At 37.2% G+C, this 17,360-nt stretch overlaps 1 protein-coding gene across 1 annotated transcript in view; it reads left to right on the top strand.

Moving 5' to 3' along the window:
* scn4ab (sodium channel, voltage-gated, type IV, alpha, b) overlaps window positions 1–14,650 on the top strand; it is a 111,876-nt gene extending 97,226 nt beyond the window's left edge. Inside the window, exons 10-25 of the mRNA XM_084408580.1 lie at window positions 917–1,114; window positions 1,233–1,443; window positions 1,572–1,810; window positions 1,937–2,110; window positions 3,009–3,365; window positions 3,995–4,339; window positions 5,840–5,957; window positions 6,038–6,192; window positions 6,288–6,461; window positions 7,328–7,450; window positions 8,691–8,975; window positions 9,076–9,129; window positions 9,283–9,424; window positions 9,508–9,608; window positions 10,006–10,276; window positions 10,962–14,650. Coding sequence (XP_084264706.1) covers window positions 917–1,114; window positions 1,233–1,443; window positions 1,572–1,810; window positions 1,937–2,110; window positions 3,009–3,365; window positions 3,995–4,339; window positions 5,840–5,957; window positions 6,038–6,192; window positions 6,288–6,461; window positions 7,328–7,450; window positions 8,691–8,975; window positions 9,076–9,129; window positions 9,283–9,424; window positions 9,508–9,608; window positions 10,006–10,276; window positions 10,962–12,199 — 4,185 coding nt within the window. The 3' untranslated portion in view covers window positions 12,200–14,650. The remainder of the gene's footprint in view (window positions 1–916; window positions 1,115–1,232; window positions 1,444–1,571; window positions 1,811–1,936; window positions 2,111–3,008; window positions 3,366–3,994; window positions 4,340–5,839; window positions 5,958–6,037; window positions 6,193–6,287; window positions 6,462–7,327; window positions 7,451–8,690; window positions 8,976–9,075; window positions 9,130–9,282; window positions 9,425–9,507; window positions 9,609–10,005; window positions 10,277–10,961) is intronic.
* The last annotated feature ends 2,710 nt before the right edge of the window (window positions 14,651–17,360 follow it).

Consider the following 17,360-nt stretch of genomic DNA (forward strand, 5'->3'; position numbering starts at 1 on the left):
GCCCCCTAGGGGTAAAGGCACACTCCACCCGGAGTGTGGCTTCCTCCTGGGCTTTAGCGCATGGCGCCTCGCTAACAGACACCTAACACTTTCTTGAGATTCTATAATCTCCGGGTAGAGCCAGTGTCCTCTCATTTACTCGCTTCCACTAGCCAGTAAGTGGGACCAGCTCTGTGTCATCGCTTACTGCGCCATTCCACTCCACGGACTGGATACGTGTGCTATTTCTCCTTAGACCCTGAGTTCCTCCTGCACTTTTGATGCCGTCACCAGAGTGCATGTATTTCCACAGTAAGTCTTCTCTGAGCATGTGTCTTTCACTTGCCTCGAGGTTGAAACATTCCACACAGTGGGCTGGATACCTCTGAGTTTTCCATATGCATCCGGTACTCGGGTCGTATGTGTATTATAAGTCCTCCCTTCAGGTTGGTGCTGTGATACATATTCCACCTGGGATATGCCACCCAGTGTACCGTATTATTCCTGCGTTAAGCCTAGCCCTTCATCCGTGCTAGTTTCACGACAGTGAGCTCAGTCATGCGCAGGGCACTGGAAGACAGCCGCCATGGTGTGATTAAATTGGGACCCCCATTTCGTCATTTACTGACGTAACGTCCCCTTTCCCTCCTCAGGGAACGAGGGTTACATATGTAACTGAGAAGTTCTTTTGAACTTAGCAAATAATTTTGAAACATGTCCTGGTTTCCAGAAAAATATTAAACTTTGGCTAAAATAAGAGACTTTTTTAAAAAAAAATTACAAATTCTTACCGACCCCAAACCTTTCAATGCATGTTAGTGTTTTATAGAAGTAACCATTTACTTCTCTATGCTTTTGACCAAGAATATAAATTAAGCATAAAAAGTCATATGTGTGCAAAAAAGCACCACTGTGAAAAGTGTCTTAAATGTTTCAGACGCTCCGTGCAGCAGGGAAGACGTATATGATCTTCTTTGTAGTCATCATCTTCTTGGGTTCGTTCTACCTCATCAATCTGATTCTGGCTGTGGTGGCCATGGCATATGCTGAACAGAATGAAGCCACCTTTGCAGAAGCTAAAGAAAAGGAGGAAGAGTATGCAAAAATCCTGGAGCAGCTCAAGAAACAAGCTGAGGTTTGTCATGCGGTAACATAACAGCTTAACTAGCGTAGGCCTGAGCATTGGTTCATTTGTTTTGAAAAATACTAATTGTTAGTTCTGATTTTATCTGATGTTTTTATTTGTCAAGCAGCAGAAGAACGGGCTGGTAAATGGCAGCAAGACATCACTATCCAGCAAAAAGAAAGGTGATGATGACCAAATTCAGAGCGACTATGATGGGATCGCACTGAAACCCCTTTCGAAATCGAATGGATCCAAAGGCAGCATGAATTACTTAGAAGTCCCTGAATCTCAGATGAGAAAAGTGAGTGCAGTGAATGCTACAGACAATGCTTTAGATGGTAAGTGTTAATGGTGAGTTCCAGAACAATTAAATAATCCAAATAATATATTATGATATACAAATCATATATATATATATATATATATATATATATATATATATATATATATTTACTTTAATTAACAGAGCTGGAAGATAATCAAAGGGTTTGTCCTCCCTGCTGGTACAAGTTTGCTGACATATTCCTGATATGGGATTGCTGCCCTCCATGGGTGAAATTTAAGAAGATCGTATACCTATTTGTGATGGACCCTTTTGTGGATCTGGGCATCACCATCTGCATTGTGCTCAACACAATGTTCATGGCTATGGAACACTATCCCATGTCTGAGAGTTTTGAAAACACGTTGTCGGTGGGAAACCTGGTAAGTACATCTACCTATCAATGTTAAATGTGTATTGAAAACTTATACTGTATATCTTTTGAGAATATGTTGAAAGTTTGTTGCAGAAGCGGATGGCTTACTTGCATCATGTTCTATCCCATGCAGGTTTTCACAGGTATCTTCGCAGCAGAGATGGTGCTAAAACTTATTGCACTGGACCCTTATCATTACTTTCAGGTTGGCTGGAACATTTTTGACAGCTTCATTGTGACCATGAGCCTGGTGGAGTTGTTCTTAGCCGATGTTGAGGGCTTGTCTGTGCTAAGGTCCTTCCGTCTGGTAGGTGAAACTTGATTGAATTGCCAACTATTAAAGGGATAGTTAACCTAAAAGTTACAATTCTGTCATAATTTTCTCACCCGAATGTTGATCCGAATGTATAAAACTTTGTTCCATGGAAGACAAATTAAGAAATCAGAACAACTGGAAGTAGATGGGGACCAATGGCTCTCAAGCTCAAAAAAGGGTGAAAAAGCACCATAGAAGCATAATAAAAAAGTCCATGTGACTTGTTAACTAAATTCCAAGTCTTCTAAACCTTATGATAGATTATATATGGAAAAGACAAATGTAAGTCATTTTTCACTGAAAATCTCACTTGTGAGTAGTGGTCACCATTCACTTTCATTGTATGGAAAAGAGCAGCTTAGACACTGCTATAAATAACTCCTTTTGTGTTCATTCGAAGAAATAAAGTAATACAGGTTTCAAAAAAAAAATTCTTTGTTTTTATTTATTTTTTATTGTGTAATATTGTAGTATTGTTTTTAAGTTAAATTTAATTTCAAATTTAATTTATTCTTGTGATGGCAAAGCTAAACTTTCAGCATCATTACTTCAGTCTTCAGTGTCACATGATCCTTTAGAAATCATTCTAATGATGATTTGATGCTCAAAAGAGGTTTCTTATTATTATCAATGCAAAACAGTTTTTTGGTGCAATTTTTTTGTGTAAACCGTGATGCATTTTTTCCAGGACTCTTTGATGAATAGAAAGTTCAAAAGAACAGCATTTATTTGAAATATAATTATTTTGTATCATTGTTGCTTTTGCAATGTCATAAATAACTATAATAAACTTAAATACATTTTATGTACAAATTTGTTTACTGAAATCGCACTGTTCAGAGTTTCAGGACTTATCTCTCTATTCAAATCATGACTCTGTTGGTTGCAGATGCGTGTGTTCAAGCTGGCAAAGTCTTGGCCAACCCTAAACATGCTGATAAGGATCATCGGTGATTCTGTGGGTGCTCTTGGAAACCTGACCCTTGTCCTGGCCATTATTGTCTTCATCTTTGCTGTGGTGGGGATGCAGCTTTTCGGAAAGAGCTACAAAGACTGTGTGTGTAAGATCTCATATGATTGTGAGCTCCCTCGCTGGCACATGACAGATTTCTTTCACTCATTCCTCATCATCTTTCGTATTCTGTGTGGGGAATGGATCGAAACAATGTGGGACTGCATGGAGGTGGCTGACCAAGGCATGTGCATCGTAGTCTTCATGATGGTCATGGTTATAGGAAACCTAGTGGTGAGTAGATTAACTCCATCTTTGATAGATAGATAGATAGATAGATAGATAGATAGATAGATGCTTTAAAGTCAGATGTGCAACATCAAGTTGTATAGATCAAGACCATGCAATTTGAACTTGAGGTTACATTTATTTACTTCATATTTATACAAGTATCAAAAGGGCCATCGGTGGGATTTCCATTATGGTTATTCATAGACCAAGGGGCTTATCTGATGAGGTAACAAAAGTTGGTTGTCAAACCTAGAGGGACAACCTGCAATGGCTTTTTGTTTTGAATGGACCCAAGAAGTACAAAATGTCTATACCTATTTGGTCTACCAGAGAAAAAAAGAAAAAGATGGACCTGGTCTAGTTGTTGATTTGGCATCAAAAAGCAGCTGAGATTACATAAAGATAAAATTATCCATAAAATAATGCTTTCTGTTGCAGTGTATTATACATGTTTCAGTCACCTATTTGAGATATTCAGTTTCAATATCAGTTTAGCAGGAGTCAAATATTTTCATACTATTGCATTCTTGAATGGCCTCGTAAGCCACATATCCCCATCCCAAATATGGTACTGTATGTCATTGTATTTCATCTTTTGCATTATTACAGTTTTTCTCATTCTCTTCCTGTAGGTGTTGAATCTCTTCCTGGCTCTGCTGCTCAGTTCCTTCAGCGGGGACAACCTGTCAGCGTCTGATGATGATGGGGAGATGAACAATCTGCAGATTGCCATTTCTAGAATAACAAGAGGCATTGACTGGGTAAAGGCCTTCGTTATCGGACATGTAAGACAGTGCCTGGGCCTGATGCCAAAGGAAGAGGGTGCGAACGCAAACAAAGAGGGAGATTCTAAAATGGCCACCATGAATTCCAGTCTGTCCGTTATCAAAGTGCCTATAGCCAATGGTGAATCGGATTATGAGGATGGCAACAGCTCTTCTGAGGATGAAGACGAAGGCGTCGATAAAAATTCTAAAGTGAGTTTTGTTCAGTGAAAAATTCTGATAGTTGTGTTCCTAAAATCTATTGTGAAAGTTCACACAAATGCAAAACCGCTCACCAAAGTGTCACTGACATCCGTCCATCAACACCTTTTGACACCTAGACATGTGTCCCAAATACTGTGACACCTGCAAAGTCCATCTGGAGCCCAATGGGTCATCTTGTTTAGAGAGTATGTCTGAGGAATGGCAGAGATCATGTGACACGGTGACGGGGCGTGGGAAAGAGCACCGGCACAGCATGATTAGTTACCTTGCTGAACAACGCCGTGAAGAAGAACCAGCATAAAGCACGTCCATGCCTAATAAACTTTCTAAAATCAATTCCTACCAATGCACAGTAAATTGTATGTCTTACCAATTCAAGTCATACATTTTATTTCATACTTGGTTTGCTTAAGCGCGCTGGCTCTAACTCATTAGACAACTGATTGTTGGCATGCCACTGGATCAGGTAACACAGTTCATATGTCATGCCCTCATGTGTCGCACAGCCCTGCATTTCACAACCAGCTATGTATCAGAGAGAGGGAACACGAAAGCAAAGTTGTACTTTAGTCTCGTGTGAACAGTCGAATAAGATCTGTAAGGTAACAGAAACATGATCTTATGTTAGTTTTTTCTTCATAAAGCCTAATCTTGGAACTTTTAGTCACATTAGTTATTTTGAACACACCTGCCAGTGATGGTAAATTGGAAATAAAATGTTGCTTACCGTTCTTTTATTTTTGTTCATATTTTTTAAGCCATTTTCCTTGCGTTTTTGTCAAACTACACAAGATATTTAGCAAATAATGACGTTTGCTTGAGTTGACAGTTAAAATATCTTTGATTTTCTCTTCGTACAATTCAGCCTAAACCACTAGATCACACTAGATTTTTCATTCTATTGACTTCCATTCATACGCATGCCAACGCAGGAGACAGGAAACGCAAACTCATCCGAATTCCAAAGTTCAAGTTTGGTGAACTCCGATCACGTGAAGATGTGTGAACAACAGAAGATCAAAATGACCTCTTAGCTGAATTAAAAGAACGCAAACTTTAAATCTGCAGGAATCCTGTAGCTCAAACAGTATAGCATGGTGCTAGCAATGCCAATGTCATTGGTTTGAATTAACTGATAAATTGTATACCTACCTATTCAAAGTAAGTTGCTTTGGATAAAAGCATCTGCCAAATGCATTAAAGTAAATGTAAAAAAAAGAAGATGTTGCCGAGTGTGACGTCATATTACAAAAATTGCAGAAATCTATGTCTGTAGAAATTGTGCATGCTTAAAGTCTAATGTGAGTGTGGCTTTACCTGCTGAATCCAGCTTTTACTTGATTTGGGAACTTGGAAGCAAGTCTGAAGCTCCCAGACCTTTTTAATGACCTTTTTGCCGGTTTCCAGACACAGAGGATATTAATTTGTTTGTAAAAGTTATATTCAACCTAGAGCCAAAATTAACCTGCAGTTTTTTCATCCGTACAGAAGAAATATGGAGATGAATCTTCAACCTGCAGCACAGTGGACAAACCTCCTGAGGTAGAAGAGCTAGAACTGGTGGAAGAAGAGGATTCCACCTTCCCCGAGGACTGCTACACAGAGAGTGAGACATCAACAATGACTATGTGTAGTATATTGAGTTATATTCTTGCTATTAACATATTGGTTTGTCTGCGTTCCCAGACTGCCTCAGGCGATGTCCTTTCTTGGAGCTTGACGTTACCCAGGGTAAAGGGAAGGCATGGTGGAACTTACGTAAAGCCTGCTACGCCATTGTGGAGCACAGTTATTTTGAAACCTTCATCATCTTCATGATTCTCCTCAGCAGTGGAGCTTTGGTGAGTCAATCAATAAACCATTTTTATTTGTTTAACCAGAGTCCACTGAATTATTATTTTTTTTCATATGTATACTCTTTTTTTTTTTTTATTAGGCATTTGAGGACATATACATTGAACAACGAAGAATGATTAAAATCATCCTTGAATATGCAGATCAGGTCTTCACCTATGTGTTTGTCATTGAGATGCTTCTGAAATGGATAGCCTATGGTTTCAAGGTCTATTTCACAAACGCATGGTGTTGGCTGGACTTTCTTATCGTTGATGTAAGTATTAGTTCATCCCACTTGAAAATTTCATGTTAAAAGTACAAATAAATTTCACACTATCGTTTTACCTTCCTAAGAAACTTCATCTATCTGTGATCCTTGAGTCAAATTTGATTCACACTGAAAGCCATTAGAAATGAATGAATTCCTAATGTACTTAAGTTATAGTTCATTTCTGTAATATCTAATTTTATAACAGCTTCTGCATTATTCTGCTATTGGTAAATGGATGGTGTACATCTTAAAGCAAAATTTTGGTTCATGTCTATTTCACAATCAAATTGCTATTATTGTGACTGGAGTAGTCAATATGTTGCAACAAATCCATTTCTCTCCACTTATATAAAACAATTTGTTGCAGTACTACAAATGTTTAGTAGCGCAGCCTGTGAGGGCAAGTCAATATAAAGACATGTCATGTTATTTTTATTTGTCTTTTTATTGCATCCCATATACTGACATGTGAAGGCCAAGTATGGTAACCCATAGTCCGAATTTGTCCTCTGCATTTAACCCATCCAAGTTAGTGCACACACTCATAAGGAGTAGTGAGTAGTGAACACACACACACACACACACACTGCAGATCGTGGACACCTTGCTCATTTGCACATCAATAACAGTTATTCCCTGCCGGTACTGAAAATCGAACCCACAACCTTTGGGTTACCAGTCTGACTTTCTATGCATATTATTTACCAACAATGGATCAGGTAATTTGGTAAGCAATATGTATTTAAAGACATTAATTCAGTATTTTGAGAATTAGGGCTTCAAGATGTGTTATTGATGTGAAAATAACCAGTGATATACTTTATACTTATACTTAGTAATATACTTTATTTTAATTATTCTTTCTTCAGGTGTCCCTTATCAGCTTGACTGCAAATATCTTAGGCTACTCTGAACTGGGGGCCATTAAATCTCTTAGGACTTTGAGAGCGCTAAGACCTCTTCGAGCTCTCTCCAGGTTTGAAGGAATGAGGGTAAGTGTGTGTGTGTAGTACGTTTTCTTGCTTCCACCCTCATCTTAACTCCATTCATTAATTAGAAGTCCATAATATTATTAGTTCCTCACATTTCTTAGTTACACTTTATTTTACAGTAGGTGCACTTTCAATGTACTTACAGTGCACTTGCCCACAAAAGTACTGAGTCATGCAAGGTAACACCATGGGGGATATGGTTAGGTTTAGGGGTAGTTTCAGGGTTAGAACCTAGTTATTACCCAGTTAGTGTTATTACTACAATGAGTACATAGTATGCACATGAGAAACGGGGTAGGGTTGTACCAGTCGTTTGTAAGTTCTTTCTTCATTGGAATGCAAAGTCCACACTAGAGGCTTAGTAACTAAATAAATATAAAAAATTACATTTATAATGACTGATTTTATTTGACATGCACAACACGGACCGATGCACACAGCGGCATGCTGTTTAGGACAGATATGTGTTGAAGAGCCACTAACAAAGTAATATTTTCACACAATGTTCTTTCTCTTAAAATGTAAGCGAGTGTAAATGTCAGCATTATCACAGTCTAACTAATTGAGTCTGTCGGATAAAAGTTCAGTCTGTCTGCTATTTTATTCCAACCGTTACTCCTGATCGGAGGCCTCCGTAAATATTTAGTTTATACGTAGAGTTGAGCTTCAACACAAAAATATTTAGTAGTGCGTAAGTTGTAACTTAGTGTCCATTTACGTCAAAAATAGGCTAAGTTGTATCTTGTGCACTGCTGGAGCAACCGGATTGTAAAATAAAGTGCTAACCAATTCTATATACCTTATTCATAGCTTTCATGTGACGTTCATATTCTGGGCTCATCTGCTCCTCTGTATATAATATGCATCATCAATAAGGTTTATACTGAATTTGAACATTTAATCTCACTTGAACACATAAAGCCAATTTTCACATTAAGCATTTTAGAACGTCCCGTTGTTTTAGTTATTGAAATACCGCAGCAGATGATGTACTGTATATGGACCCCGAAACTTCCATTTTGTTCACATATTTTTGTTTTTCTTCTTTTGAGAGGTGATCTAAATATTTGTGGTTAGAAAAAGTCTGTGTTGCAGTTCTGTGGTGGTTTTGCCAGTCACGTGTCCACATCAGTAACATGACTAAAAACTATGAATCATTTTCAAGTAAAAAAAAACGGCTATACAGTCGGTTAACGGTTTAAGGTTGGGTTCCTGGCTCTCACGCTGTCAATATGCATAGGTGGTGGTGAATGCCCTGGTGGGGGCCATCCCCTCCATCTTCAACGTCCTCCTGGTGTGCCTGATCTTTTGGCTCATCTTCAGCATCATGGGAGTCAACCTTTTTGCTGGAAAGTTCTACTACTGCTACAACACAACATCCGAGACAGTTTTCCTTCCCAGTGAGGTCAACAATAAGAGTGAATGCTTTGATCTCATGATGGCTAATGGATCAGATGTGCGATGGATGAATATGAAGGTCAACTATGATAACGTAGGCATGGGCTACCTCTCCTTACTGCAAGTGGTGAGCATTGATATTAGTCGTCGAACGTCTGCCCTCCATAAACAGATGTGCACTGATCTGCAATGACAAATACACTTAAAAAATACACTTTGCTTTCCAGGCAACATTTAAAGGATGGATGGACATCATGTATAGTGCTGTGGATTCCCGTTCGGTAATGTTGATTTTAACCATTAACTAAGAGAATAAAAGAATCATGACTAGTTGTGTCATCTCACATTTGTAACCCCAAATGATTCAAATTCGAATGCGCAATATTGTTCTCCTACAATACGTGTGTGATTGCTTAACAGTGTTCTCCGTGCAGGTGGAGAGTCAGCCGGTATATGAGTCAAATCTCTACATGTACATTTACTTTGTGATCTTCATCATTTTTGGCTCTTTCTTCACTCTCAATCTATTCATTGGTGTCATCATTGACAATTTCAACCAACAAAAGGCAAAGATAAGTGTCTGCAATGGGTCTTCTTCATCTGTAGCGACACTAAAACACTTTATGCCCTGGAATAATTGTCTCTGTGCCTATACTTAGGAGGAACAGACATCTTCATGACAGAAGAGCAGAAAAAATACTACAATGCCATGAAGAAACTTGGCTCCAAAAAGCCACAGAAACCAATTCCAAGGCCTACGGTAATATATATGTATATATATATATATATATATATATATATATATAGATAGATAGATAGATAGATAGATGTTATACAGTGATCATACTATCCTTACTAATAGTGATATTAAAACACATATTTAGGATTAATATTAAGAAAATGCATTGTGCAATAAATAAGTACTCCAAATAAAGTTTAATTGCAATATGTCGTTATGTCAGTAAATATTATATTAATGGAATTGTAGTATACTTAGTATGAAATAAATGTATTTTAAATACATTTTGGTATAGGTTTTTTTTTTTCACTAGAGTTGAATCTGATATCTTATTATTTTTAAAGTACTAACTGCATCTTCTCCTCCTCGGTATGCTCTTCTCCCATATATGCTGCCTGGATATATCTGATGTTTGAAGAACTGCTTCCAAGGCTTGGTATACGACCTGGTCACCAAGCAATTCTTTGACATCTTCATTATGGTGTTGATCTGCCTGAACATGGTGACCATGATGGTGGAGACGGATGATCAGAGTGCAGAGATAGAAACAATTCTGTTCTTTATCAACTTTATCTTCATCGTGCTCTTCACTGGGGAGTGCATTCTCAAGATCGTCGCCCTGCGCTATCACTACTTCTCCATTGGGTGGAACATCTTTGATTTTGTGGTGGTCATTCTTTCAATCTCGGGTAAGGCTGCTTTATTAATAGTAATCACTAAGCAATCATGATGTAGAAAAATGTTAATGGATGCAAATTATTATTTTTTTCTATATATTCATTTAAATTCAATGATTTTCTATGATGAGCATTTTTAAAATTAATTTTAATGTCATATTAAAGACAAAAGCCCCATTAAAGGATTTTTAATTTGTGAAAATGAAACCTTATTTGGCATAATCCTTTATTATTTTACCTTTCAAAAACGTTGAATACTTCAACAAAACTGCTTCACAAAAAAGTCGAGGTCTAATAAGCCTCTTAACTTTACTTTTTTATGACAAGACAAGGTTAGTTCAGATTGTAAAATGTCATGTGGTGTAACTTCCCAAAAACATAGATGAATCCTTAAAATGAATAGTGAAAAATAAAATGTACCACATTTATTTCATGCTAAGTATACTACGAATACATTTACATATTTGTAATATGTATGTACTTAATATATTCTTAAAAAAAAAGAAGATTTATCCAAAAAATACACTCAAACTCATATTCAGGGTGCTATTACATTTGACTTGATTTACGTGACATTTTTAGAGGCTTGAAAATGCCATGAATGTTTTTGATATCATTTATATAATTATCTAATTGATTACAATTGACCATAATACTTCCGTGTTAATACTAATAATACTTCTTTGTCGTCTCACAGGTCTTTTGCTGGCAGACCTCATTGAGAAGTACTTTGTGTCACCTACGCTATTCCGAGTCATCCGACTGGCCAGAATTGGCCGCGTCCTGCGTCTCATCCGGGGTGCGAAAGGAATCAGGACGTTACTGTTTGCGCTGATGATGTCGCTACCTGCCCTCTTCAACATTGGCCTCCTCCTATTCTTAATCATGTTCATTTTCTCCATATTCGGCATGTCCAACTTTGCGTACGTGAAAAAAGAAGTAGGCATCGATGACATGTTTAATTTCGAGACCTTCGGGAACAGTATCATATGCTTGTTCATGATCACGACGTCCGCCGGCTGGGATGGACTGTTGTCTCCTATTCTCAACAGTCCACCAAACTGTGACCCGGATGTGGAGAACCCGGGATCGTTTGTCCGAGGAAACTGTGGGAGCCCCGCGGTGGGCATCGTCTTCTTCTGCAGCTACATTGTCATGTCGTTCCTCGTCGTGGTCAACATGTACATAGCCATTATCCTGGAAAACTTCAATGTAGCGACGGAAGAAAGCGGCGACCCCTTGTGTGAGGACGACTTCGAGATGTTCTATGAAACCTGGGAGAAATTTGACCCCTCTGCTTCTCAGTTCATCGATTACAGTAGACTGTCTGAATTCTGCGACACGCTGAAAGACCCCTTGAGAATCCCGAAACCAAACACATTGAAGTTGATCACAATGGACCTTCCCATGGTCCCTGGTGATAAGATCCACTGTCTGGACATCCTCCTGGCCCTCACTACAGAGGTGCTGGGCGATTCTGGACAGATGGATGCCATGAAAGGAACTATGGAGGAGAAGTTCATGGCGAACAACCCCTCAAAGGTTTCGTACGAGCCAATCACCAGCACTCTCAGACGTAAGCAAGAAGAAGTGGCTGCTTCGACCATCCAAAAAGCCTACCGCTCACACGTCCTCAAACGCTGCCTCAAACACGCCTCGTATATGTACAGAGAGAAGACAGACGAGAAGAGACGAGAAGAAGAGGCTCCGGAGAACGAAGGGATGATTGCTAACAAAATGAAGTATCTTTATGGAGATCAAGCCATTGAGGACAACAGTCCTGTGGGTTTCTCTTTCTCTCAACATGGGGAAACACAGCACAGGGCTAAGCGTCCCCCGGTGAAGGTTCAGAGAGACGTGGTCTTGCACTCCGCCCCTTTTCCCGTTCCTGACTCCTCAAGGGCTGCGGAAAACTTGAAGGAGTCAATTGTGTAGCAGGTTCAAGCCATAGTGTACACTCAACCTTTGGAAAGCCCAACAATACTGAGACCCTTCAGGAGACTGAGTTATACTTCGGCACACAGCAGCAAGTATGAAAGAAATTCATTGGGTTAGTAAGGTGAAGATTCTTTGCGAATGGCTAAGAGTTGTAATCAGTATTACATGTATTGATGCAATCGATGGCTCCTCTCAGTACTGCCCTTGAGAAGACCATCAACTGTTTGTCTAATGGCATTGGAAATGATTGGGCTCTTAGTGCAGACATCAATCATTTTTGACGCACAGAACCTGAAATGACAACTTTTTTAAAAGAAAAATTGTTAATGGTAATGATTACTAATCATTCAAAAGTAATTTAGAGTAATTACAGGAAAGGACCCCCCCCCCCCACAAGTCATTTTGTAGTATGACTTAATTGCATTTAACATTAACACATATTTGAGACTTAGATTTACAGTTAATTTTACTTACTTTAAACTGTAGCGTTCAAAATAAACATATCGCTCTGAATTTGCACTAACAGTTAAATAAAATTAACAATGGCAACCTGTTAATCAGAATTTAATCAAGTATATTAGTCTTAATAGTTCAACGCAAAGACATGTAATATTATGTGCGTTTGTATTTATACAGACTTTACTAACAGCAGTTCATTTGGTTATTGACTCTGGTAGCATTTTAAACCTTAAATCAAATAAAAGCAGAATCTCTAGTTTGCCCAAAAACAAAAATGTCACTATAAAATTGAATTAACCAAGGCTAACTCAGACCATGGATTCTGTAATGTTTCACTTGCCTAATGAGCCTTTTTCATGTGGAGGTTTGAAATCCTTGGCTTATGAATGTTGGTCATTTTTACTTTATTTTGAGCCAGATCATGTGCAGAGTGTCAGGTTGTTCAGCCCAGTCATGTAGTGAATGAAAATGAGCATGATGACATAATATACAGAGAATATTCTGTAGAAGATAAACTGCTTTTAACAGGGTATTGTATGTTGGAAAAACTGCATGTATGAATGGATGTATCAGGGTCAGAAAGTAGAAAAAACTAGCCAGCTTAGCATATTGCATCCTACTATTTATTAGCATTCTGTGGAGACTGTCTCCCAGACAGCAACATAGTGTCGGCCCAGATCCGGCCCACATCTGGTACGCGTGGAATCCACATGTTGGTGACACTGTGTTGCTGTCTGGGCTGTCGATGACGATTTATGGAGGCAGTCTGCTATAATGCCTCCAGAGAGTCAGACTGAACAAGACTGACCAAATGTGCCTTCTCAGACTATTAGCATCCCTATCGTGTTTCACTGCACCTATACTCATCCAGCATTTACAGTTACTCACTCAAATGTATTGTTTTTTGATTATCAATGTTTAATTGCAAAGTTAACAATTTATCTTTCTCTCACATAATCGATTAACGGCATTTAAAATATGACAGTTTATTTTTTGCTGCCAGGTAAAGAGGTTTAAATGTTTTTAAGAAGTCTTTTCATTTGCTTGTCGTTTCACTTATTTTTTTTATTATTATTTTTTATTATTGAATTGGTGAAACATTTTGTACTTTTGAGGATAAATTTAACGTAATTAAACATGCACTGGCTTCTGAAGCTGCCAGTTTATTTAAGCCCCCTAGCTGAAAGTGTTCGAATAAGCACTTAAATGAGCATGAAGCTTTGGTTGCTTTCAAACTCTTTATTTATGGCATTTCAGTCATTTATTTTATACGTGTGAAATGCAAACCACTAGTGAGGGTGATAAGCAGAGAGATGAGGATTACAAGCACTAAGATCAAATGCAACTTATTTATTCATAGTTCAGTTAGTTCATGCACTGTAAAAAAAAAGTTGCTGCCTTAAATTTTTAAGTACAGTCAACTTGGATGTTTAAGTAGGCCTAATTCCAACTTAAATGACAAAAAAAATTGAAACTTATAAAAAAAGGTTGAAACTTGCTTAACTTATTTTGACGAGTTAAAGCAATAAAACATATGTTGTTATAACATATTCACCATATAATTTTTTACAGTGTGCAGTAATAACATGACCGTGATTAAAATAGTAATGCACAGAATAACTGAATGCTTTTTAGAAAAACGTTTTCATTTATCATTGATTTGATTTGTTTTATAAACTAAGACAAATGAATAATAATAGAATAAGAATCTGAATCCACTTCTAAATGTTATGCATTGATAAAAACCATGTTGATCTATTATTTAATTTTCTAATTAAATCACTATTAAGAAATTTTAGTTGAATCTTTTATCAGATGGTCTTTAATGTTCTGCTTACTAGTACTAACACACTGTTTACTGAATGTATTCACAGTATCTGTCACTTGCTGAATGCATGTTATGGATAATGTAACATTTTTCAAGTTCTGAAATATTTGTAAATTTTATTGTATATTCTTTCTGTTTACATGCGTGAAATAAACTCTTGTTTTTTGAGTCTTTGAGTTTTTATTATGTTCTCTAACAATATGCAATGACAAAAAATACAAGATTCTGTTTGTCTTTGGGATATTTTCTCATTAGTGTTTTAATTAAATGCAGTTAAGAGAAAGTAAAGCTTAGAATTATGTTACCAAAAAAAATTCTATATTAAAAAAACAGCTTTATACTTTATATTTCTATTGCATATTCAATTGTCCAGCTGATATGGTAAACATGCGCCACCCCGTGGTCAAGATCATTTTTATTCATAGTAGCCTATTAAGCTGACTTTTAAACATCGAATCAGCGATGGTTTATTATTATTTTATTTTATTCATTTTGTATAGTCTTATAGGATACACTTTAGCCATACCGATTTTTTTAAATGAATAAACTTCAGTGCACTAAATACCCTGGTCAAGGAGCACTGTAGGCCTATACTAGCCTATCTCATACACACATTCAAACCTATGGGCCTACACACAAGAACACATGCTGCTCACTGGAACTACTGCGGCATCCCCTGGATCACAGCCGTCCGAGTTCCGTGCATGCAAACCAGGTCAAGGGTCAGCTGTGAAGTGACCTCAGGACAGACGGTCAGTGCGTTTAGTGAATCTCTTTCACTCTGATGAGTGATGTTATTATGCTCATTCATTCTCACTGGCGTCTGAGTGACACTCTCAGTCAGTGCTGAGGGTTTATCAATTCGATACACATTTATATCATTTCAAAGCAGCTTTACAGAAAATGCATGAGTCCACATTACAATTTAGAGTGATCTGTTATCGAAGTTATGCATTTCAGAAATGTACATATACAAAATCACAGTTAGCTAAAAATGTATTAATTTAAACAATGTAATAATTATGTATTACTGGAGAGAATATTCTTGAAATAAACTCTCGTCATTTACAATATTACTAAAACTAGGGCCTGGTTTCACAGACAGGGCTTAGATTAAGCCTTAGTTGTTCCATTAGGACATTTAAGTAGCTTTTATAAACGTGCCTTTGAAAAAAAACTTACTCTTGAGACAAAACAATGGCACTGATATATTTTAAGATATGTCAGTGTAAGTGGCTTTCAGTTAAAACAGCTCAAACATGCATTTTAGTCTGGGACTAGACTTAAACCCTGTCTGTGAAACAAGGAGGAGATGTTTTAAACCAAGTGTGACTTAAATGTATGTTTAGATTTAGAAATTACTAGAATCATAACATTCTTACAATAACCTGTTTATTATTTGCTTGCTTTATTTTTCTTTCTATTTAATTTTCTGTTTTTTTTTATTCAATTTTTTTAATTTGTCCACTTGTTTTCCTATAACTTTTTTAAATAGTCAATATATGAATACATTTGTCATTTTTATTTATATTAAACTTATATTATATTATAGATTTTATATTTTATTTTTATTTACAAAAAATTTAAAGTGTTTATTATTCATTTAAATGATACATTTATTTATTTTTAAGGCTGTTTATCCATAGAAACATGGACATTATTATGTAGAAAAGGTTACCACAGAACAGGCTAGAACCAATTACTCTGAACCACGTGCAGAAACACAGAAGTCACAGATCCAGCTTATGTTAGGTAACTTTTAACTTTTAACTGAATAGATTTCATACATTTCAACTGCACACTTGACCTGAACAACCTATGTTTGCTACTTTTACAGGCTGGACGGGAACGTGAAAGACCTCTTCTGGGATTCAGCCTTTCTGTAAGCTAAGGAAGCAATGGAGAAGCTTGTCCCATCAACGAGTGGCTCCTCCAAAGCAAAGAAGCCGCAGCTGCCCCGGAGAGATGCAACATGAGACGACTCCAGAACTGTGATGAGCAGCTTGTGGAACCGGAGAGAGGGTGGGATGGAGTCAGTGCATTCCAGGGTAGATGTGTAACATTGCCCCCCTTTGAAACAAGAGTTGACGAGAAGTGGGAACAAGGTGGAGTTCGCCTTAAAGGAAGAGAGTGTCCTGAGCACAGCTTATACAGGTCTCTAAATCAACACAGAGAGACACGGCTTGTCTTTGTGCAGAAAAGTTATGGCAGCAAGTGCATCAATGATGCCAAAAGTTTAAGAACAGTTTACAACGAAGGGGTCGAAGGTCATTGTGAATATAGCAGGTGGCGTCAGGGGCAGGTGCCTCTCCTCTGCCTAAAGGTTGCCAAGTATATATATTATTGTTCTGAGCATTAAAGCACATAATGGAAATATTCTCAAATCATTCTATATATATATATATATATAGGTACAAGAACAGTTTTTTCCCCTCAGGCTATATTCAGTCTGAACAGTTAAAACTCTCATAACTTCTGTATATTGTCTGTCATAACTGTCCATTTGTACATAATCTCAAAATTGTACATCTGAAAATAACACATTAAACTGTACACTTGTAAATAATATATCTGTACATTCATAACACCATCAATTCCTTCTATATTTCTTCTACTGTAAATTTTGTTTTCTTTATAATATAATTATTGTGTTATATTTCATTCTGATTCTGATTGATCGACATTTCAAGGGGCTTAAAGTGCTACTCAGCTTAGAAATAGAATAGGCTATTTCCTGTAAATGTGTGAAATTTCAAATACGTTTTTTTTGTGTTTTTGTACGAATAAAGTAACTGGAAGCAGCTTTAAAACATGAAATTCTTAATTGGTAAATACAGCCTCTTAAGAAAAGATCTTCAATTTAGTTGCGCC

The sequence above is a fragment of the Rutilus rutilus genome (assembly GCF_951802725.1).
Source record: "Rutilus rutilus genome assembly, chromosome: 1".
NCBI lineage: Eukaryota > Metazoa > Chordata > Actinopteri > Cypriniformes > Leuciscidae > Rutilus > Rutilus rutilus.